General features: G+C 47.1%; 1 protein-coding gene across 2 annotated transcripts in view; it reads right to left on the bottom strand.

The window, feature by feature from the left end:
• The window catches only part of Abcc12 (ATP binding cassette subfamily C member 12), a 71,998-nt gene extending 48,650 nt beyond the window's left edge, over positions 1-23,348 (bottom strand). The window contains exons 1-9 of one of the 2 annotated variants that reach the window (XM_041650163.1): positions 23,259-23,348; positions 16,535-16,664; positions 16,192-16,360; positions 11,204-11,359; positions 8,154-8,301; positions 7,638-7,874; positions 5,878-6,051; positions 5,303-5,450; positions 426-574 (exon numbers count right to left, since the gene is read on the bottom strand). In XM_041650163.1, the coding sequence (XP_041506097.1) occupies positions 426-574; positions 5,303-5,450; positions 5,878-6,051; positions 7,638-7,874; positions 8,154-8,301; positions 11,204-11,359; positions 16,192-16,310 (1,131 nt within the window). In that variant the 5' untranslated portion in view covers positions 16,311-16,360; positions 16,535-16,664; positions 23,259-23,348. Of the gene's footprint in view, positions 1-425; positions 575-5,302; positions 5,451-5,877; positions 6,052-7,637; positions 7,875-8,153; positions 8,302-11,203; positions 11,360-16,191; positions 16,361-16,534; positions 16,665-23,258 lie in introns of those variants that run through there. The other variant, XM_041650162.1, reaches the window with a different exon arrangement.
• Between the last annotated feature and the right edge of the window lie 297 nt (positions 23,349-23,645).

Here is a 23,645-nt window from a genome sequence, read left to right as displayed (position 1 = left end):
CCACCCCTGCTCTGCCTGGACAGAGTAAGTTCCAAGGAAGGTTCTCCTGAGCGCACTGTCAGCCTCAGCTCTCGTCCACAAACTGGATGAGTGTCTGAGGTGTACGTTACCGGGCTTCCCTATAACGCACAGGCCCCCGGACTCAAACCCTAGCACTGACAACCAGGTCTGCGTTGACTGAATTAGTCCAGTGAAAGATTCTGGCATCATTTGGTATGTGACAACTGGGAGCTGTAATGCCATGCATGACCAAGTTGGAAAGGGGCTTCTCACCGGGGCCTTGGCAAGGATTGGGGTGAGTTTGGGAGTTGTGGTTTCGGGGAGCTGGCTTTGTAGAACACAGCCCTCAGCTGAGACTGAGCTGTCTGGAAGCAGAGCATCTGCCGGGGGAACTCCTAACCTGACGGCCTAGAGGGAGCTCTTACCACAGGGGCAGTGAGCGTGCGCTTCAGGAAGATGTGGCAGGTGAAGGTCGACACGATGGCTATGGTGGACACAATGGGAGCCAGGGCCGAGTTTCCGCTTTGGACATAGCCAGCCTTTTTCAGTAAATTTTTCTCTCTCTTTCTTATATCTGCAAAAGAGAAGGCAATCGGGGGTGATTTTATTTCACATGCCAAATCCTAACATTAAGAAACGCATCCCTCCCAGGCTGCGGAAAAGGCTCAACAGGCAAAAATGTGTTGCCATGTGAGTGTTATGACCAGAATTTGGGTCCTGAGATCTCACCTAAAATCTGTACAGGAAGGGTTACCGCCTGACATCCTGGCACTCAGAAGACAGAGCAGTGGGTCTCTGGAACAAGCTGGTTAGCTAGACTAGCCAGGATAGTAGGTTCCAGGTTCAGTGTGAGACCCTGCCTCTACGGATATGGTGAAGAGAGATCAAGGAAGACATCACCAAATGTCAGCTTCAGGCTTCCACATACATGCACTCATACATATAGAAGCATGCATACATACTGCAAACTACATACACAAACACACGCGCGCGCACAAGCAAAAAGAAAGATACATATGCAGGCTTGAATGAGAAAGGCCCCTATACGTGTGTATGGTTGAATGCTTGGTCCCAGTTAGTGGAACAGTTTGAGAAGGATTAGGAGGTGTGGCCTCGCTGGAGTAGATGGGGGCCTTATTGAAGCAGGTGTGTCACTGCAGGTTGGCTCTGAGGTTTCAAAAATCCATGCCAGGCCCAGTCTTGTCCATCCCCTCCCTGCTGCCCACAGATCAGGATGTAAACTCTCAGCTACTGCCCCAGCACCATACCTGCCTACCTGCCATGATTCTCCCTGCCATAACGACCGTGGACTAACACTTTGAAACTTGTAAACAAGTTCCTAGTTAAATTATCTCTCCTAAGATCTGCCTTAGCAGCAATAGAATAGTTAACAATACAATGAAAAGACACAAATTATTTTTGCCTGATTCTCCTCCAAATGAGGGTGAAATGTAAAATGTCAAAACCCCAGGACATAAACCCAGCAGCAGCAGGCTCTCAGCGCTCCTGCAAGCTGGTGGTTTCTGAGATCCCTTCCTCCACAGACTGAGCCATAAACCAGATGTCTACAGGGATCAGACCAGGACTACACATGATAAGAGTGAGCATAGCTGAGCCCAGAGCAAGAGTGTAGAGCATGAAGAATGGAAAGTTCTGTCTGGGCCCAGGGAGCCTCACGTGGCTTGCTCTTCAACTGTCCAGACTCCATGGTTGAATTTTTATATGCTAGCTCCCTAAGTTTAGATGCAGGGAAGGAGTTAAAAAAGGATGTCTGTAAGTATTGCAGAGTCACAGGCACCTCTAGTTGCCTAGAGACATCCAAAGTGGGGCCCCTGCCAGGTGTCCCAGGACTCTGCACTACTCCCCTGGGTTTTATAGGAATCAACCTAATGCTAGGCAAAATCACTTTCACACAAGCGCTGTGGCCGCCGCGTATTGCCCTTACCTCACCAGGTCCCAAGTTCTTCTAACTACTAGGACAAGGAGAAGCCAGTTCTGGACACAACAGGACCTGCTCAGCAGGGGAAGTTGTTTTCCATTTCAGTATTGAATCCGGGGCTCTACTGTTCAGGAGCCTTTCACCTCAAGAACCCACAGCGTCCGTACCTTGATTTCTACCAGGGGGCTTCCCATCAGCCTTCACTGCCAAGCTTCTCTCGGGTCATTGGCGGTACTCTGCCCACTTTACCTTACAGAATGGTCTGTCAACCATATTTTCAACCATTCTGGGAGTTGCATTTGGTGTCTACTATACGACAGGTGCTATGCCTTGGGCTGGGGACACAGAGGAAGCAGAGTCACAGCCTTCTCCCAGTGAGGAAGATGGGCAATAAGGAAAAATAGAAGTAAGTGCGTGCAATTCCACCATTTGGGAAGCTGAGGTAAAAGGATCTGGGCGTGGAGGCCAGCATGGGTTGGGCAGCCCTAAAACACTATTGTAAAAGGAAAACAACGGTGATAATAAAACCAAAGTGTGTTGGGTGGCCAGAAAGAAATAGCCAGAGCTAAGTGATGATAAAGGGACACTGGCAGGGTGTGAACATGCTTTGGAACCCTGGTCCAGGTGGTCTTTGGAAGCCAGCAATTAAGGGGAGACCCAAGGTAAACACAAAGCCTAAAGGAACACCTAACAGAGGAAACAGCAGGGCAAGGAGCTTGAAACATGAAGGAGTATGGCGTGATGCTCCTGAGACAAACAGAGGTCCTCATGACTGGAGTAAAGTCACCAAAGGTAACGTAACGGGAAAATGAGGTCCCCAGATGCCAGACCTACAGAGCCAAGGAAGGAGTTGGATTTCAATAGAAGGATCTAAATTTGAATGCTCTGGGTGAGTGAAGAAATTAAGGAATTTTAGCAGGGGAGAGGCAGTGACTGGTACTTTAAAATGTCACTCTGGAGGAAGAAGGGTGGCTTCTGGGAAGTGAGAGGTGGCTGCTGGGAAGTGAGAGGTAGCTGCTGGGTGGCTTCTGAGTGGCTGCTGGGGGCAAGAGGTGGGCTGCTGCTGCTGCTGCTGCTTCTGCATGACCTCTGAGGGGAGACTGGCTTGGCCCAGGACAGTCATGGGATGGAGAGAAGCAGATGGGTTCTGGGTATGTCTGGAGCCAACAAACATAGGGGCTATTTTCGAGCTAAACTCTGCACTTCCCCCTGAACCTTTCCCAGCCATTTGGGCAGCTCCAGGGGTCTGCAAATGGTAGGAATTTGATCCACTCTGACTTGAGCTACACTGAAGTGGGTTACGTTGAATTAAGTCCAATGGAATCAGAATGAAGTGAAATGAAATGAAATTGAATTAAATTTAGAGTGTGAAGGAAATATTTCTGCACCTTCAAAGAAGGGCTATTGAGTGGCTGGTGTTCCAGCCAGGGGATCTGCATCAATGAGGGACAGGTTTTCTCCTGTCTTAGGGGCAAGGTTTGTTTATTTGACATTATCTCTGGGGGTTGTTTTGTTTTGTTTTGCTCAGGGTGAAGGGACCCAATGTCTCACTGTGCAGTCCAAGCCACGACAGGCCTTGCAATCCTCCTGCCTCGTCTCCTAAGAACTAAAGTATAGGCCTGCACCACTATGCGGGCCAAAGCAGGTTTTCCAGAACCAATCCCCCAAACACAAGTACAGCTTCACCCCAATTTTACGCTGATGCCTAGACATGAGGGCAGATCCTAGAGCTGACAGGAGCAGTGACTCTGGTCCTGGAGTGACCCCACCTGAAGTCACATCGGCAACTCTGTAATTGTCCCCGCAGTCAAGGGGTCCACTTAGTGGTACAACCCGTGCAGCTGCTGAAGGATAGCCGGGAGAGCCTCCTGCCTCCTCACAGAGAAGGTTGGGAATTGCCTGCTACAGCCTGGCCGCCCTTCTCAAGGGGTCCAGTGCATCTCGGAGCTGGGTATTTTGGGGGTCCGTGTCAGTTAGGGAAGGACACTTGTGAGGGACAAGCCTGTAGGGCATCGGCTTCAAAGCAAAGTATACATGCAGGAGGGGGTGTGAGAGCAGAAGCGGCAGGCCTGGACAGCCCCACCCTGTGTGAGCTTCACTCAAGAGACCTTCTAGCCCCTGCTAACTCTCCTGAGGGGCTACCCCTGTCCCCACCTTAGGGGAGCCTGTCTGACCTTCCATGGACCTCCAGGGTCTACAGGGAAGGGAGAATCCTGGGTTCTATCTGAGAGCCAGAAAAGCTATGCTTCCGTTAGAAGAGATCTGGAGTCCCTGGGTCTTTGGAGTATGGGGAGGGAAACTGCTTGAGGCAAAGGCCATAAACCCTGCAGCTCTCCAGTGCCCTCTGGGGAGCCCTGCCAGTGGGTTCTCCAGCCTGGCTTGGGGTGGGACTGAGTGACAGGAGGAAGGGAAGAAGGGCATAGACTCTCCCCAGCTCTGCCCTAAGTAAAACAATGCTGGGGAGGGAAAGTTTACATTTAGATTTGTCTGAAAAAACTTAATATCACCTGGAAAAAAAAGTCTACAAATGCATCCTCATAGCTGCTCAAGAAACACTGTGTCAGAGGGCCATTTAAGGACAAAAAGTCACTGGGATCAAGGAGAGATGGTGTGTGTGTGTGTGTGTGTGTGTGTGTGTGTGTGTGTGTGTCATGTGGGGGGGGTGTATGTGCTGTGTGTGTATGTGGTAATGTGTGTATGTGTGTGTGGTATGTATGTGAGTATGGTATGTGAGGGGTGTAGTGTGTGTATATTTGTGTGTGATGTGTAATTTGTGTGTGGAGTGGGGGTGTATTGTGGTGTGTGTATGTGGTAATTTGTGTATGTGTGTATGTGAGTGTGGTGTGTGAGGGGTGTAGTTGTGTATATTTGTATGTGGTGTGTGATTTGTGTGATGTGTGTGGTATGTGTGTATATGAGTGTGGTGTGTGAAGGGTGTAGTGTGTGTATATTTGCGTGTGGTGTGTGATTTGTGTGGTGTGTGGTGTGGTGTGTGGTGTGTGTGTGTGTGTGTGTGTGTGTGTAAACATCTTCTAAGTCAAGGAAATAGCCTGACACAGCTCCTTTACCGCTCCAAAATGTTTGTGGATTATTTTTTAAGGGCAACTGGCCAACACTACACTTTCTGTGCCCTAGAAAACGTGAAACCATATGCTACTCACCCTTGGGTTCATTAGAACAGATGTCTGGATCTATTAAAAAATTGCTACAATCCTTGAAAATAATCCTCTGACCTACAAGAGTACCTTCAGCGCCCTGCCCCTGCCCCCGGCTGCAATGCCTGGTCCCGCAGAGCCTTAGGAACCCCTTAAAAGAGCACATTCTACCCATGTAAGTGCTTTGCGAAGCAGCTGCTCATCTTACCGTGAATCGTGTTTATAAATGATTTCTCCCAGGCGTACATTTTAATCAGCTTGATGCAGGTTAGAAACTCATTCATCGTCTGAACTCGCTTGTCCGTCACTGAAATTGCGGATCTTCGGAAAGCTGAATTGAGCTTGGCCATAAACATCTGAAATCAAGGTACAAGCAACTGTGTTCAGGGAGAACTGCTGAATTGCAGTTGGCCTAAAAATGCAGGGATCAGAGGATAGCGCCAAGCCAAGCTCTAAGGGGCCTTGGCTGGGAGGCTCAGGCTGGTCCTGCCTCTGCCCTGTGGCAGTTGCCTTGGCCTGGAGGAAACCACTGGGCGTCTGCCACATGATAGAATGAAGGGCAGGAGAATGGGAACTTTGGCAAACGACACGAGCATCCCTCCTCCCCCAGGGCACTCAAATTCAAGTTCTTAGAGAATGACACAGAGCCAGCCGAAGATGAACACCTGTGCTCAAAGGTTTGGGCTTTGGGTGCGTGTTGCAGAAATGAAGCCCTCCACTCAGCAAAAGCGTGCAGGCCAATTACAAATGCCAAGTATTTTACACTGCGCAACCCTGACTTACCTGGACGGGGATGAATATGATATACACGCATATCCCGACCAGAGCTGTGGACCCCAGAATGAAAAAGGCATACACCGCACAAACGACCATTAAGATGGGGATGGTGGCTGGCAAGGGACAAAACAAGGCAGCCTCAAACAAGGAATAACTATCACTTGATAGTATATTGAGCACCTAGAAAGAAAGTACATAGGTTCAGGCTTGGGACCCTTCTGGAAGCTAGAAGGAGGTGGGGCACATCAAAGGACCAATGAGATGAGTTGTGTGGTCTCACTCTGCCATGACTTCGGATGGCCAGTTTCTTAGAACTGAAGATCCCAAAGAGGAGAACTACAAAGAGATACGATGGGGTTCGGTAGCACACTGGGCCCTATTTATATCTTGATTAACACAGTTCTGCTTTACTCGAGGTGCCAACATGCCCAACTAAAAGACTACTCCCTTATGGGTATGGTGGCCCATGCACGTGATTCCAACACCTGGGAGGATCTTGAGTCAGGGCCAGCTTGGACTCCATAGTGAGACCGTGTCTCCAAACAGTCAAGGAAGAAAAGGGAGAGAGATGAAGGGAAGGGAGGGGAGGAAAAAGGGAGGGAGGAACAGACCTTTCTGCCTCCTTTGTGCAGAGTGTGGCCATGTGACTGTGGGGTTGAAAAGTGACGGGTGAGCCAAAGAATAGAATGGGACCTGGGGAAGAGATTTTAAAGGAAGACACGTTGTTTGTGTTTTTCTCTCCCTCCTGCTGACCTTCTGAAAAGGTTGGTGTGGCTGGATTTCTTGCAACCATCCTGAGCCATTAGGAGAGACAAGCAACAAGAAAATGATGAAGGGTTGCAAACCATCCCCCCATCCCTGAATTGCCTTCTTCTAAACTCCTTTTAAATAAAGTGAGATAAATCCTTTTATTTTATTTTATGAAAACAGGGTCTTGTGTATCCCAGGCCGACCTCAGATTTGCAGTGCAGCTCAGCATGACCTTGAATTTCTGATCCTCCTGCCTCCACCTTCTAACTGCTGGAGTTGCTGGCACAAACCACCACACCTGGTCTGCGTGGTTCTGGCGATGGAACCCAGAGCTCTGTACAGCATTCTGCTGAGCCCTGTCCCCAGCCTGGGTTTCATTCCATACGCAATCTACTCGTAGTTGACATAAGATGGTTTGAATACTCTCAAGGAGAAACTGGGAAAGAGAAGCAAGTCCTTTCTCCAAATACCACGTGGAGTTTCCTTGACTAGGGAGTTTTTCTTGAGTAAGCAGCAAGGATTTCATTACTAAAGATTAAGGGCTTGAGAAAATGTCAACTCTGAAGGACAGTGCACATGGTTCTATAGTATATCTTTGGCACCAGAGATCTTACATAATTGGAATATTTTTTCCAGAAAGAAACAAGTTCTCACTAATAGCCTCTTCCTCCATCTCCTGAGTACTGGGATTACAGGCATGCACTCTCCTTAGCTTGTCCGGCAGTTTTCCCAAATTCCTATAGTGTGTTCTATAAAGTTTTATGGTCCTCACTGTGATCAAAGGGGTTGAATGGTCTCACCCTTGACCTCTGCGCCAGCTTTCCAAGTTCTGCAGCTCAGACGCGAGCCCTCCTCTGTCTGACATCCTCTGGTGCTTTGAGTCTCCACCGCCTCACTTGGGCAGGTGACAGGCAGGATATGAACAGGCGAAAAGGAGGCAGGTACTCCATCCAGGCAGCACAGCCCACACACTCACAGGAACAGGAGCAGTGTATGCCCGTTCCAGCCCCGCTTACCTCACCTGCAGAGATGTGCGTCAAGGTCTTGAAAGACAGCAGGTTTTCGAAAACCAGCGTGGAGAGGGCCACCTTCAACCGGATCGCTGTGCGGTAATTTATGGCCCAGGCAAGGGCCCAGAAGAGGACTTTGGTAAACTCGGTGGTGAAAAGGGCCAGACACAAGCAGATGCCAATACCGATGTGTCCGGAGGAAATGCTGGTGATATGCTGAAGGATTTGGTGAATGAGAACTGTCTGTAAAATAGTGCGGTGGAGAGAAGGGAGCGCCGCTGGATGGAGCCCCACACGGGAGCCTTGAATGCCAGCAAGCTGACTTTACAGGCAGACTTTTTCATTACTGAAAGTGGTGCTGGCTGCACTTGACAAGGAACTGGCTTTATGAAAACTCGCCCCCAAGGAACACAGAGATAAAGGCAAGGCACTAAAGCCACCAGCTCTCAGAGAGTGACTAAGGACATGCTTTCCCCCAGCTGGGGACCTGGGAGACAGTTCAGAAGAGCCAGCCCGACTCACCGGCCCTAAAGCTGCCATGATGATACACAAGATGTTGGCCACGACATCCATCAGCACCCGGGTCCTCTGGAATTTCCAGACCACACGGCCCAGAGAGGCCTGCTCCGGCCCCACCCTCTCTATTTCTTCATCCCAAAGGATCTGAAATCTGCAATGAAAGAAAGGGAAAGGGGAAAGGATGGGCAGGCCATGTCGCCTATCACCTGGGACTGCTTTGATGGGCAAACACTTGCGAAGGTGCATGGCACAGCCCTCGTCCTGGTACCTGGTGTCTTTGGGCACGCAGCCTTCCTTCATTCTCTTTCTCCTTCCTCAAGACAGGTAAAGAGTGGATAGAGGAAGGGGGCGATGCCCAGACAGAGCTTCCGATAATATCTGCACTAGGCACCACCCAGGTCTTTCCCATCTTAGTCTGTGGCTACCTCATAATGAAGAAGATGGTAGCCATAGAGAGTTAAAAGTCCTCCTTGGGAAAAAACTGACCTTTTAGCAAGGTACAGTGTTACATACCTATAATCCAAGTACTCTGGAACCTGAGGTAGGAGAATTTGAAGTTTTAAACCAGACTAGGCTATGTAGCAGGACCTTGTCTCAAGGAAACAAAAAGGACTGTCCGTTTCAAAGTTTTGAAAGGAGTCCCACACAACAGGTCTATGGCACATGAGCAAAGGATGCTAGGAGACCCAGCCGAGCAGACGCTTATGGGGCTTCACGGGTCTCAGGAGGCACTTAGGTGGCACCATGCTCTAAATGCAAGGAAAGCATCTGCAGGTCTTTAGGTCAATGTGGTGAAATAATGGGCATATTTGACAGATTACTTGGTGGCTGGCAGTGTGATTGGCTGTGGGTACTAACAGCAAAAGAAAAAAAATCACACAGGACATGAGGGGCATCAGGCCAGAGACACAGTGCTGACAAGTTAAGGGGGGAGGATTCAAGGACAGGTTGCTAGGGGATGACAACAGGACTTGCTGGCAGATTAGATGTGGGAGGAAAGGAGCATGGGAACCAAGGGTAGAACCCAGTTTCCCAGTCTTAGCGACTATGAGAATGGAGAGGGGGAGAGGAGAGAGTATCATGAGGTTGGGGCTGAGGGTCAAGACCGCAACTTTACACTTGCCTAGCGTGTGTGAAGACCCGTTCAACCCATAGGCAAAGAAAATGCTACATCCATACAAACCCAAATGAAATACCCTGCACTTTAGATATTGAAATTCGTGAGGCCTCCAAGTGCTGCTGATGCTGGACCTACGGAATTCAGATTCTAGAAGAGAGGCCTGGGGTGAAGCTGGACACATCATTGAGCAGTCAGAATTTATTTGGTGCTTAATCTCCCAGCCTGAGTGAAATCGGCTGAGAAAAAAGCAGCAGTTGACGCTGGGCAGGAAACGATTTAAAAAAAAAAAAAAATCCCTAATGGGAAACACTAGCTGGAAAGCTGGAAGGACAATCCAGCAGCACACAGAAACTGGCATGGCCCCTCAGAGCTCTCTAGAAACCTCCTCAAGACTGTAGAGAAAGTATCAGCAGCTGAGATTCCTTCAGGGAAGGGATGATGGGCAGGGCAATTCTTCCCCTAGAAGCAACTTCGAGACGAAACTTGCGCTCATCCCCTTTATTATATATTCGAGGATGTGTCGTACTTTGGACCATGTGGCCAAAGTTAGGGCAATCTCCAGGACAAAGAAAGGTAGCAGTTTTGAGGACCTTGCCTTGGTCAAGACATTCCAGGTCCTCAGCACCAGTTTCAGTGCAAGTATCAGAGCGACTGAAGCCTGGCTCTGGAGAGATGGTTGTAGCTAAGGGCACCTGTGGCTCTTGCAGAGGACTCGGGTTTGCTCCTCAGCATCCATATGGCAGCTCACAACAGTTTGTAACCCCACTTCCAGGGGATATGACACTCCCTTCTGACCTCTCTGGCAGCAAGCACATGTGTGGTCCCGATACATACATACAGGCCAAACTCTCATGCACATAAAAAGCAAAGAATGAAGGAGATCGGTGTCTTCGTGCAGACGTGAACAAGTCTTTATAAATTTTCACCTGAAAAGGGCAAGGTGGCAGCCACACAGCATGTTAAATTTTTTAAGAGATTTATTTATTTTATGTATGTGGGTGTTTGGTTACCTATATAGCTGCACACCTGAAGAGGGAATTGGATCCCATACAGTTATAGATAGTTCTGGGTGCTGGGAATCCAATCCTGGGTCTCGGTGTTCTTAAACACTGAGCCATCTCTCCACCCTCAGATTCTATGTTTTAACTTCAACATAGAAAGCATTGCCTGGACTGGGCATGGTGGCGCATGCCTTTAATCCCACCACTTGGAAGGCAGAGGCAAGTGAAGCTTTTTGAGTTCTAGGTCAGCCTAATCTACAGAGTGAGTCCTAAGCCAGCCAAGACTACACAGTAAGAGCCTGTCTCACAAAAACAAAACAAACAAACAAATAAACAAACAAAAAACATCATGGCCTGTGTGTGGGAAAGCAAACGAGGCATTTTCTGCAAACAATGGCAGAACAGGTTCTGGTTGCAGAGTAGAAAACAATCTGAGCAGGGTACCAGCATGTTAATGGTGTCGGCCGCTGGTAGGGGAACAGGAATATGGTGTAGAATAGTTGTGCTGCTTAAACATTACTAAACTACAACTAAATCAATTAGTTTGGACCAGCGGTACATTTTCACAAGTCAAAATTGGCTAATATGGGCAGTTTGTAACACAGATATACAATGATATTTTTAAAAAAAATAAAGCCAGAAATGATGCCTAGAGCTGTGTGCAGCACCCAAGGTGAGCTCCAAACATCACAGAGTAAAGCAAGCCCCCAACTAACTGTCCACAGTGCTGCTCCTACAGCCCCCAGCCTCACACTCTGGTCCCCTGTGTCCTTTCTACCCAGCCACACTTTCCCCAGAGACCGGGCCAAGAAGTGCAGGCAGTTCAGCTCACATCTCAGTGAGCAGCTACTGAGAAGGTGTCAGTTTCCACAGGAGACACAGAACCCTTGGGACCCCTTGCTTCTTATGCCACCCCTTAGGGACCCTCGTACCTCTTGGCGTTGATGTCAGATGCGTCATATGGTGAGAGTGGGGGCAGGGTGTCCACAGTCAGCGTGTGCTTGTAACTCTGAATCATCACAGGTGTGAGCCAGGAAAACGTGGCAAAGGACAGCAGGCCAGCATCATCCACGGGATTGGGTGCCAACCTAGAGCAAATGGTATTCTCGTGTTCCTGGGTGCCTGGGCTCACCGCTCTAATACCCATCACAGTCATGTGTGGACCCTGGGGCTTGCATTCATCAACCCTTTGGGTAGTTCTTGGTCTAGCTTACCCCAGCTCAGGAGAACAGATGGTGAAAGCTGTAGAAAGATGCAGGCCAGCCAATATTCAAACTTGAGTCGCATACATTTAACTATATTATCCTGAAATCAAAGGTAACCGTGCCCAAACTGAACACTACCTAACTATTTTACTACTTTTGGTTATAATTTTTAATACACTTATTAGATTAGATGTCAAAAACTACAGAATGTTGCGTTAATTTGCACGTCATCCTGCATGGGGTCCACACTGATTGTTCCAGTTTTAACCAACATGCTGTTGAAGTGAGCATTTCCATCACTGTCCTCATCTTCTTAGGCCTTCCTCACATTTTTTGGGTGGGAATACCCAGGAGTGGGGAGCCCCTGTATGTCTCTCCAGCTTCACACACAGCAATGTCATGTTGGTGACCAGGGTATACTACTCACACAATAAAAAATGAAAAATATGTAGAATAAATATGGTCAAATGGAGTGTTGTGGGGGGGGGTCAAAACTAAATAAAATTTGAGACATGCTGCAAGCCCGAGAGATGTCACTTGAACCTCTGTACTCAGAAAAGGCAGCAATTTCTAGTGTTGTAGTTAATGATATATAAAATATACCAAACTACTGGGCATGTGTGCTCGGAAGTCAGGCTACCTGAGACTATCCTAGAGTTTAAAAATGACCCACTCCCTGGCTCTCTGATCCTCGGTGTGCTCTTGCAGCTCATGTCAGCAAAAGGTGGAGTCTACTTCCCTTGCCCAGAATCTGAGACGCCCTGCAGCTCACTTTGGTGGACAGAATACGGCAAAAGTAGTGTGCTGGTCTCAATAAGAGTCTGAAGGTGCCCTGCCTGCATCTACTTGTTGTGGAATAGTCATTTTGTACACTGTGAAGATGTGTCTTTGCCAAGGCACCTTCTTATTGGTTTAATAAGAAGCTAAATGCCCATTAGATAGATAGGGGTATAGGTAGGACCTCCAGACACAGGGATGCTGGGTCACCAGGAGATGCAGAGGGAGCAAGACATGCTGGAGGACAGGTAAAGCCATGAGTCACATGGCAATACATAGATTAAAAGATATGGGTTAATTTAAGTTGTAAGAGCTAGTTAGTAACAAGCCTAAGCTATGCCCTAGCTTTTATAATTAATAAGTCTCTGTGTCATTACTGGGGAGCTGGTGGTCCTACCGCAAAGGTCCAGCTACATCTGCCCATTCTCTTGGAAGTCCACTGGAGGCTGAGTGACCTCATGGCCCAGTTGTCTCTATTGTCCCAGTTAACCAACTGTTGGTCACCCCTCATAAACACAGGCACCTTGCCCACCAGATGCCTGAGTAAACCTGGTCAAGACCAGATGACCCTACCCAAACCATCTCTCAGCCCAGGTTGCGTTAGTTTATGAGTTACCCATATAATTGTAAGCTGTAAAAAAGGCTTTCATCTGCTGTCTGGTGGGGCAGTTTGCTAAGAATAAAGGCTGGGCTGCCAGAGCCATCAAAACCTGAGTGGCCAGTGCTTCCACCTCGAGCCAGGGATGCCATTACAGCCAAATTGCTACCAAAGGCCATTCATGTCTAGATCCATAGTCTAGCTGCAGCTGAGGGCTGTGTTGATGTCTGTGGCCCTTGTCACCTCAGGGGCCATAGGAACCATGCATGATGAAATCAGAGGGACATACTGAACAGGCCCCACCCTTCACTGGCCCAGAGAAAGCTGGTCATGCCTCTCGCTGGACACCATCGCAAGAGAGTTGGCCCTGACCTTCATGGGAAAGCTGATCCCTACTCTGTGGAGAGATGGTCCCACCCCACAGATGACAGAGAACCAACCATGATGGCATGGGCATAGGAGAGCTGGCTCTACCCCTCACCTGAGGTGGGTGGCTCCAGTGGCCAGGGCTGACCAGCTAGGCAACCACCCAGGCCCACAGCCAGGCCTGGGGTTGACCCACCCTAACATCTACCCCATCTAGGACCTGCTGGAGCTCCTGAAGGGACTGGTTCTGTGGAACAATACTAACATGGCCTCCATGACTCAGGGAGGCCACAGGTTATTCCATAAGATTTCAGGTGAGGACTCAGTGATGATGGTGCACCAGAAACCAGGGGCCTTGAACCAGACCAGGGACTCATTGCAATGAGCATTGCTCATAAAGGTGACTGGACAAAAGGGTGTACTATGTGGCACACCACTCCCAATGCCACCAGGATAAATGAAGAGGCGTTGGAGAAGCAGGAAAGAAGGAGAAATGAAGAGATTGATGGTTTTTGTTTTCGTTTGAGTTGTTCTTGCTTTTGTTGATTTGTTTGTTTTGCTTTTTTAAAAATTTCTTTTGAGGGCTGGAGAGATGGCTCAGAGGTTAAGAGCACTGGCTGCTTGCTCTTCCAGAGGTCCTGAGTTCAATTCCCAGCAACCACATGGTGGCTCACAACCATCTGTAATGAGATCTGGCTCCCTCCTCTGGTGTGTGGGCATACATGGAGACAGAATGTTGTATACATAATAAATAAATAAATCTAAAAAAATTTTTTTTAAATTTCTTTTGAGGGGACACTGCAGGGTTAAAGGGAGGACATGGGGGGACCAGGAAGTGAGCAGAATTAGAGTGCATGATATGAAATTACCAAAGAATCAATAAAGAAATTATGTTAAATAAATAAAAATAAAAAATATCAATATTCTGGCCCACAACAGAAGACTACTATTCTACCTGAGGCCCCATCTGTACTAGAAAACCCAGTCTCCAGCAGCAGTCTCTACCCTGGGTTCCATATCCCAGCCCACAACACCAATAGAAGATTCCCACTCTGCAGCCCACACCATTACTAGGAAACCAGAAAGCCCAGGTACTTGGAACCCTAGAGGCCACACCACTATCCAGCACTCCAGAGGCCATGCCAGTTCCCAGAACTCCAGAACCCCAGAGGCAATGTGAGCATTCAAAACCTTAGAGGTCACACAGGCTGACAAAACTCCAGTGGAGAGGCTACTGGAGCTAAAGACCTGCAGGTCACCAAAACTACAAGTCACTCAGACCAGAGAGGAAACAGAAAGCAAGGGAGGAAAATTCATCCAACAAAGATAAACTCAGAAACTGGCTCCTAATCCTATAACAACCCCAAACCCAGAAGACTAGTGGCCAGTGTAAGAACACAATATCACAAAGGACAATATGGTACCACCAGAGCCGAACCATCCTGATATAGTGAGCCCTGGATATTTCAACACAGATGAAGTACAAGAAAAGGACCTTAAATCCAAGCTTAGGAAGATGGTAGAGGCCCTTACAGAAGAAATGTACAAATCACTTAGAGAAATCTAGAAAAAAAACACTAACAGGTGAAGGAAATGAATAAAATCGTTCAAGCCCTGAAAATGGAAATAGACGCAATAAAGAAAGGACAAACTGAGGGAAGTCTGGAGATGGAAAATCAAGGTAAGTGAACAGGAACTACAAATGCAAACATAACCAACAGGATACAAGAGATGGAGGAGAAAAATCTCAGGTGTAGAAGATAAAATAAAAGAAATAAATACAGTGGTCAATGAAAATTGTCAAAACTAAAAAAGTTCCTGACACAACAGATTCAACACAATGCCCAGCAAAATCCCAGCAAAATTCTGCAAAGACCTCGAAAGAACGGCACTCAGCTTCACATGGAAAAGCAAAAAAAAAAAAAAAAAAAAAAAAAAAAACCAGATAGCCAAAACGATCCTATACAATAAAAGAACTTCTGGAGGTATCACAATCCCTGACTTCAAACAGTACTACTGACCTAGGCCCTCTGCATAAATGTTACAGATGTATAGCTTAGTCCACTTATGGAACTCCTAACAGTTAGGGCAAGGACTCTGACTCTTGCTGGCTTTTGAAACCCTATTCCTCATACTTGCTTTGTCCAGCCTTAATACAAGGGGAGGTGACTAGTCTTACTGCAACTTGATATGCCGTGTTTGGTTGATTTCCATGGGAGGCCTGCCCTTTTCTGAAGATAAACAGAGGAGTGGATGGAGAAGGCAGAGAGACAGTGTGTGGGAGGGACTGGGAAGAGAGGATGGAGGGGAAACAGAAACTGCAGTTGAGATGCAATAACAATAATAAAGAAAATTAAATTTAAATTTTTTAAAGGGGAAAAAATGAAGGCTGCCTGTTGAACTTCAGGCAAGTGATTTAATCTCTTCCAGTAGTCTTCCCATCAGCTAGAGATGGCGACAGAGGGACTGGAGAGATGGCTTAGCGGTTAAGAGCACCTCGGCTCATCCAGAGGACTCGGGTTCAATTCCCAGCACCCAGATGGCAACTCACAAGGGAAGAAAGGAAGGAAGGAAAGAGGGAGGGAGAAAGGGAGGGAAGAAAGGAAGGGAAGGAAGGAAGGAAGGAAGGAAGGAAGGAGGAGGGAGGGAGGAGGGAGGGAGGGAGGGAGGGAGGGAGGAAGGAAGGAAGGAAGGAAGGAAGGAAAGAAAGAAGGAAGGGCAAAGATAAAACTGAATGAAAAGTTTATAAACTTTGTAGGCCATCTCAGCACAGGAAAAGCTCCTCTAACATGGTCTGTCTTCATCCCTCCAACCACAGGAAGAGGCAAGAAGTTAGTGACCCAGAAGTGAGCAGACGTGTGGCTGACTGGGTAAATAAAGGACAGATGTGGAGGGCACAGACGTGGAGGGCACATGGAAAGCAGAGGCTGGGACCCCTGGGGCCCTGCCCACCTCCGTCCCCCTCCTGCCTCACCTTGCACGGGGCCGCACTGGGATCATGGTTTTCAGGCTGGGATCATATCTCTCAGAAAAGGATCTCCGCTGGCCTCGCCGATCCAGGTCTGAGATGAGGTAGGGGCCTTCACCCACCATCCTGATGGCGTTCGGGAGCCCTAGACTCTTGGCTTTGGGACCGTTTCACTCTGCAGACAAAGATGGAGAAAGTATACTGAGAAATGGGGATATTGAGGGTAGAGCCAAAAATCACTGTTGGGCCCAGACCTCTTCGCTTGCTTTGAGCCTCGGATGTGCTTTTACCCACTAGTCTCAATATCTAGAAAGGACTGTGGCTCGACTACTAATGCCCCTTAACTTACATTTTGAGTAAGAGTATCTCATTCCTCTTCTGTTCCCATCTTGAGTTAGCTGGGAGCCATAGATTCTCCTGTGAAGTTTCAGTAAGGGTCAACCCATAGGCAAGGCTGGTTCTCAGCCCAGCAAGGCAGCCTCAAAAAAAAAAAAATACATATATATGGCTTTTCCTTTTCAGTGTGGGTGACTTCTGTCACACATGTGTACCTTCATTTGTCCAGATCCTTCCAGGAGCTCATACATCCACATTCCCTCCACCCAGTGGGCAAAAGAACTTCATCAAGGCCACGCCTCAGGACCAGCCGCGACTTGGCAAGTCCGTGTTTCCATAGATTCCATAGCCAGTGCCATCAGTAAAAACCCAGAACCCAGGGCAAGAGAAATTATTCTGTCTGCCTGGCCTACAGATCTACGGCCCCATTTGTGGCGTTCCCACAGCAGGTTCTTCTTATTTTAAGGTCCGGTCCTTTTCTGGGGCCTACCCCTATGCTTGCCTGAGTTACCATGGCACCCCTCTCCCCAGGTACAAGAATAATGTTCCTTTATTGCTAGGCTGTGTTGAAATGATTTCTGTCTCTCTTTAGTAGAGGTCATATCCATATTGTTATGTATACACAGGGCTCAGTTTCCTGTGAGTTCTCTCTGGAAGTTCTCACGGTTAGCAAGAGGGATGAAAACAATTCTCATTGAGGCATTGATGACTGATAAACCACAGAACGGTCCACGCTGGAAGCAGCCCTTACGTGGACTCAGATCCCTCACTATCATGAAGAGGAAACTGAGGCTAGGAAAAGGGAAGGACTTCCTTACTCTGAGGATGGTAGTCTCATCTGTGGCAGATCCAAACTTGGGGAAACTGGAGCTTGCTCCTCTTCCCCGGGGATCCTTGGGAAAACTCCTTGCACGTCCTATATTACAAGAGGCATGCCTCTGGAACGAGATGCCTTTCTCTCCCCTCCCAACAAAATCCGAAAACAAAAACTCCTTTATTGAAACAGGAAGAATCTTCCCAAGTAGAAGCTGAAACATGAAACCGGATGGGAGAGGCACATGTTTTATGTGCAGTAGATCTGCTCAAAGTCTTTTCATTCGGTTAATGAATATTAATGACCAGAATACCACAGACACAGCTCTAGAATCCTAATTCAATCAGAAAATAGAAATTTCCAAAGTTGCTAATCCTTTTACTGATGTGGGCCCTGCTCTCTCCATAAATACAATCTCACACTCCTCTCCAGCCAGGCTTAATGTATTAATGTCCCCTGAACAGAATGCCAATCCCTCCTGCTGTTGCTGGGTCTTCACGCACACAGCTGGAGCAAGCTGGCCCCTCCTTCACTTGCCCAGTTCCTGTTCAGACTCTGAGGCTCAAATCACACCTCTCCTTGGCTGAGAAAATTTTCTTTCTACACAAATGACTGGGGATTTCATGTCTTTCTCGCTAACAGCCCTACTTTAACCCTTAGCCCCGCCCTGTATACGCTACCTATTTGGTGCATACGTGTCAGCTGGGATTGAGAGTGACAAGTACCTGAGAAGGCTGAAACAGAAATGCTCCCCTCAAAGAAAGAAGAAACGAGCACACAACAGGACCATTATACTACAAATCACAGGACAGCATACGTTCTAGAAAAAGACACCAAAGTAAGGGTGAGCTAAGAAACTGGGGCCGGGGGAGGAGAGAACACTAAATAGCAGAAGATCCCACAAACGCCTAAAAAGCAGACATTAAGGAATAGAAAAATGTTAAAAACAAAACAACAGCAACCATAAGAAATAAATGGAAGACAAAAAGCAAGCTAATGGACTTAAACTGAATCAGTAATAATTACATTAGATATACATGAGCTAAGCATTTCAACGTTTCAAAACAGAGATTGTCAGACAGTAGAAAAACAAGATTCAATGACATGCTGTCTACAAGAGACATGTTTTAAATGTGAAGGTATAACTACTCGTGGCGGCAAATGCCTGCAAGCACAGCTATTCAGAGGGTGGGGGTAGAGGGATCATAGATTCAAGTCCTCCCTGGTCAACTTAGCACAACCCTATCTCACAGTAAAAGTAACAACATCAGCAAAGAACTGGACCTAGCACTCAGTGTTAGAGGTTCCTGCCACGCCCTAAGTCAGAAGTACCACTGATATAAACAAAGACATAGGCAAAGTGGCTCAGAAAGGAAAACCCCAGTGAGAAGGCATAAGTATAGAGAAAGACACGAACGGGCTTTGGAGAGGGACGTGTTTCTTTCTTTTTTTTTTTTGGTTTTTCGAGACAGGGTTTCTCTGTGGCTTTGGAGTCTGTCCTGGAACTCACTCTGTAGACCAGGCTGGTCTCGAACTCACAGAGATCCGCCTGCCTCTGCCTCCCGAGTGCTGGGATTAAAGGCGTGTGCCACCATCGCCCGGCGAGGGACGTGTTTCTTAAAGCAAATTTAAAAGCAAAATTAAAGTCTTGACTAAGGCCACCACACTGAAATCTCAAACTTGTCAATCAGTTTAGCCATCAGAGAAATGCAGATCAAAACAACTCTGAGATTCCATCTTACACCTGTAAAAATGGCCAAGATCAAAAACACGGATAACAACTTATGCTAGAGAGGATGCGGGGTAAAGGGAAATACTCCTGCATTGCTGGTGGGAATGTAAGCTGGTACAACCCCTTTGGATGTCAGTGTGGCGATTTCTCAGAAAATTAGGAAACAACCCTCCTCAAGACCCAGTAATATCACTTTTGGGTATATATCCAAAGGATACTCAATCATACCACAAGGACATGTGCTCAACTATGTTCATAGCAGCATTGTTTGTCATAGCCAGAACCTAGAAACAACCTAAATGCCCCTCGACCAAAGAATGGATAAGGAAAATGTGGTACATTTACACAATTGAGTCTACATAGCAGAAAAAAAAAATGACATCTTGAAATTTGCAGGCAAATGGATGGAGCTAGAAAACATCATTTTGAGTGAGGTATCCCAGACCCAGAAAGACAAATATCATATGTACTCACTCATTAGTGGCTTTTAGACATGAAGCAAAGAAAAACCAGTTTCTACACTTCACAATCCCAGAGAACCTAAACACCTAAGAGAGGTATACAGGATCTAATCTACATGGAAAGCAGAAAAAAAAAAAAAACAGGATCTCCTGATTAAATTGTGAGTTTGGGGACCATGGGAGAGAGTAGAAGGGAAGGGGAGAAGAAGGGAAGGGAGCAGAGAAAAATATATAGCTCAATAAAACAATTTAAAAAGCCTTGTAAAAATACAATATACCTAAAGAAAAGGAAAAAAAGACCACCAATGCCAGCCCATACTACTATATCCAGCAAAACCGTCAATCACAACTATTGAGGAAAGAAAAACATTGCACAATAAAATGTCTAACTAATTTCTATCAGTCCAGGTCTAAGAAGACACTAGACGGAACAATTTAGTCCAAAGATGTTGACTAAGAAAATAATAATCACAGAACAGTAAATCATCAAAATCCACATCACAGCAACAAATTAGCAGGAATCAACGAATACCGTTCATTAACAACACTCTACATTAATAACCTCATATCCCCAATAAAAAGACACAGACTAGCAGATTGGATTAGAAACCAGTGTCCACCTTTCTGCTGCTTCCAAGAAACACATCTCATTATTCGGATAGGCATTTCCTTGATACAAGCTAGAATATCTGCAAAGAAGAATCGCAGTTGAGCAAAGGCCTCCATCATTCTGCTTGCAGGCAAGTCCGCGGTGCATTTTTCTTTAATTAATGATTGATGTGGGAGAACCCAGCTCGCTGTGAGCAGTGTCATCCCTGGGCTGGTGTTCCTGGATATATAAGAAAATGAGATGAGCAAGTCATGCAGAACAATGCAGTGCACCTTGTTCCTCCACAGCCCCGGCTTCAGTTCCTGCCTCCAGGTTCCTGGGGTGAGTTCCTGTATTGATTTCCCTTCACGATGGACTGTGTTGTGGAGGCAAAAGTTTAAGTAAACCCTTTCCCCACAAGGCTGCCTTTTCTCTTGGTATTTCATCACAGCAAAATAAACCCTTACTAAGACAAAAATCATATAAAAAAACTTGTCAATCAGAAGGTATTCTTAAATAAAATATTAATCAACGTACTGATGTAAATACAATCCTTTAACTGTAAAGAATTAGTGTGTGCAATCTATAACAGTTTTCAATAGACCAATAATGAATAAATACTCAATTTGGAAGTTAAACAAAAGAAGTAGCTAAGCAATTGACAGAGGAGCTCACGGAGCACACGAAGCCGGGTGTGGTGGCACACAGCTGCGGTCCCAGCACCGAGAGGACAAGTCGGGAGTGAGTTTAACAGTAAGAGCCTGTCACAACAAAACAACAATGCTTTTTTAAACCCACAGGAAAACATGCTCGGCCTCTATCTAAGTCGCAGTGATGTCATCAAACCACAATAACCTCTCCCTCGGATTCTTCAAATAGGTAATATTATAAAGCCTGGAAGTTGTAGGTGTTAGCACAGCTAAAGAGCACAGCCACTCTTAAATCCTGTTGGTGAGGAAGTAAGTTGTGCCAATAATTTATAAATCAATGTGTCATCATCTGGTCAAGTTCAAGATTCTCTTATCAACATAGAGAGCAATCAGGCAGGCACATGGCAGATGATGCGGTCTCCATGCTTAAGCAATTGCGCATAAAGTAGCCCAAAGTTTGCAAGCTCGTTTTCACTCCCCTCTCAGATTCTCTCCGGCCTCTGTTTTCTTCCTTCTTTCATGCTTATTGGTATGAAGACCAGAATACAAACATAAAGCACACACAGCAGCAAACAGCCCACAGACAATGGAATCTCATGAAAACATGCTTTAGAGACGTCCCCAAGAATGTGTCTAGCAACTGTTTGCCCTGTCTTCAACACGCACAGTCAGGAAAACGGCTTGAAAAACTGTATACTACCAACACGGTGTGTTACCATTTACAACAAAGGGCAAATGAGCAAGGCCCTCATATCAGCCTATGTGAGTAGCACATGCCATAAGCAGGGTGGGGCGGTAAGGAACAAGACAAAGGAAACCTAACAGTCTGAGCAAGCGAGTTAGCGAGCTGACCACTGTTAAAGGTCTGAGACCTGTCCCTACTCTGCAGACAGTCGAGGGTGTCAGGGCCCCTGAGCAAAGGTCACAGGAAGTTTTTCCTACAAAGCTTCCCCGGTGCTTGTCAGAAATCCTTTCTCAGCCTTCTCTACTGAAGGCTCCATCTCTGTAGCCCTCTCCTGACTTTTCTGCCTTCGCTGCAAGCCTCTCACCTTGGTCTCTTCAGCCTAAATGTGATTCAGCTGCAACCATCGAGGGACGCAGAGCCCCGGGCCTGGTTCAGTCGCTGTTCTCAGTCTTGCTCCTGCGGCCACGCCCTAGCTACTGCCATAGCATGAGTGATAATCACACTGGGGCCCCTGACCTGCTACCTCCATGGCCTCTCTCTAGCTGGGGGCCTTTTCCACGTCCACTCCCTGCTCACTGCGACCGGCTCAGAGGGAGGAGAGCAAATCAGGTAAAGAAGACAAGGGATCTCAGGAGAATTACAGGATCTAGAAAATGAAAGAACCAAGAAGACTCGGCACAGCAAAGAGCCTCTGTGTGCGAGCCTCCCCCTGGCCAAGACAACATGCTTCAGCCAGCCTGGCCACAGGCTCCAGTCATCGCTCAACACAGCCCTCACGTTGCATTTGTGTAGAAAATGTATAATCTCATCTAAAGGGAAGCCCAGGCACACAGGAGCTCCCTGCAAAATAGCCTGAGCTCTTGAGAACCTTAGCATCATAGAAGACAAAGAAATGTTCCTGCTTTAGAGGAAACCAAAGACAGGACAGCTAAAAGCAATGAACAACAGTCCTGTGTGTTATGCTGAACAAGAAAAAAAAAAACAAATTAAATGCCATGAACGGAACAACCGGAGAAGCTTGCGTGGGTTGTGCAGCAGTGTTAAAAGTTAAAGTCCAATGTCCTGCTTTTGATTGCTGAATGGTTGAAGATACTTATCCTTTTGATGATTCTGGTTATATAAGAATCCACGTTCCTGAGAAATAAGCAATCAGAGGAAGTGCAGCAAATTATCTGAGACTTTCAAATGTGTCAATAAAAATAGTAAGAGTCAAGCCGCACACCTGCAGTTGAAGCCCAGAGCTCGGGCACAGGGGTCTGGAGGTCACAGACGGTGCTAATAAATAATGCATGCAGAGAATATTAAAGTCATCCCCGCAGCTTGTTATTTTGTCTGGGTATAGCTGAAATTTCTTATCATTATTCTTTCCACCTTTCTGTGAATTTGAAATCATTTAAAAATGATAAGTTAGACATTTGAAGAAGAAAGAACCCTACAGGGAATGTGTTGTTTTCCTTCTGTAAACTGATTGCCATTTCCCTGTGATCCCTGCTTGAGTCCCGGGGACCAGAGAAAACACACACATGCCTTTGCCATTTCAAGGCAATCACTGTGTTTCGTTTTAGCTCGCAGCCAGCCTCCAGCCTCTATTCCTTCTTGTCCGGTCTCAGCTTCTGTTCCTCCACCCTGACAAACCCAATCTGCCTTCTATGTGACTGACTTCTGGTCTCTTGTTCACCTCTTAAGTGATGAAGGATCCTGTCAACAGCTTCTCGAAGTTGTCAAATAGCCCAAGATTCCCCGCACAAAAAAAAAAAAAAAAAAAAAAAAGCCAGCCTCCATGCTGGCCAGCACAGAAGGCCATACCTAGGAAGCTGGTACTGGGAGCTGATTTCCTTCCACACTCCACAGAGACAGCCGAGCGGAGACGTCCTAAGATGGTGTGGAAGCTCTGCAGCTGGATCGGCATTTTACTAAAATTGGCAGCTGAGGCGGGGTGGGGTGGAGTGAGACTCTTTAAATCAGGAAGTATGCTTTGGGTAACGTCTCTCTCCCGTCTGGCGTGCCATCCTTTGCCAGGAGCAGTGCCAGGAGCAGGAAGCTGCCTAGAGTGAGGAAGCTGCTTGCCAGCAGCCCCAGAGAAGCAGGAGCAGAAGGGCGGAGGAGGAGGCACAGTGACAGGCAGCGCTAGGCAGGGGACCCTGCAGCCATCATTCATGATGGCGCACCTTAGGACTGGCAGGAGATTGCCAA

The sequence above is a fragment of the Microtus oregoni genome, unplaced genomic scaffold (assembly GCF_018167655.1).
Source record: "Microtus oregoni isolate MIOR12 unplaced genomic scaffold, Mior012 000004F_ref0000308, whole genome shotgun sequence".
NCBI lineage: Eukaryota > Metazoa > Chordata > Mammalia > Rodentia > Cricetidae > Microtus > Microtus oregoni.
The sequence above is the reverse complement of the archived record's forward strand: the minus strand, read 5'-3'. Positions and strand labels throughout refer to the sequence as shown.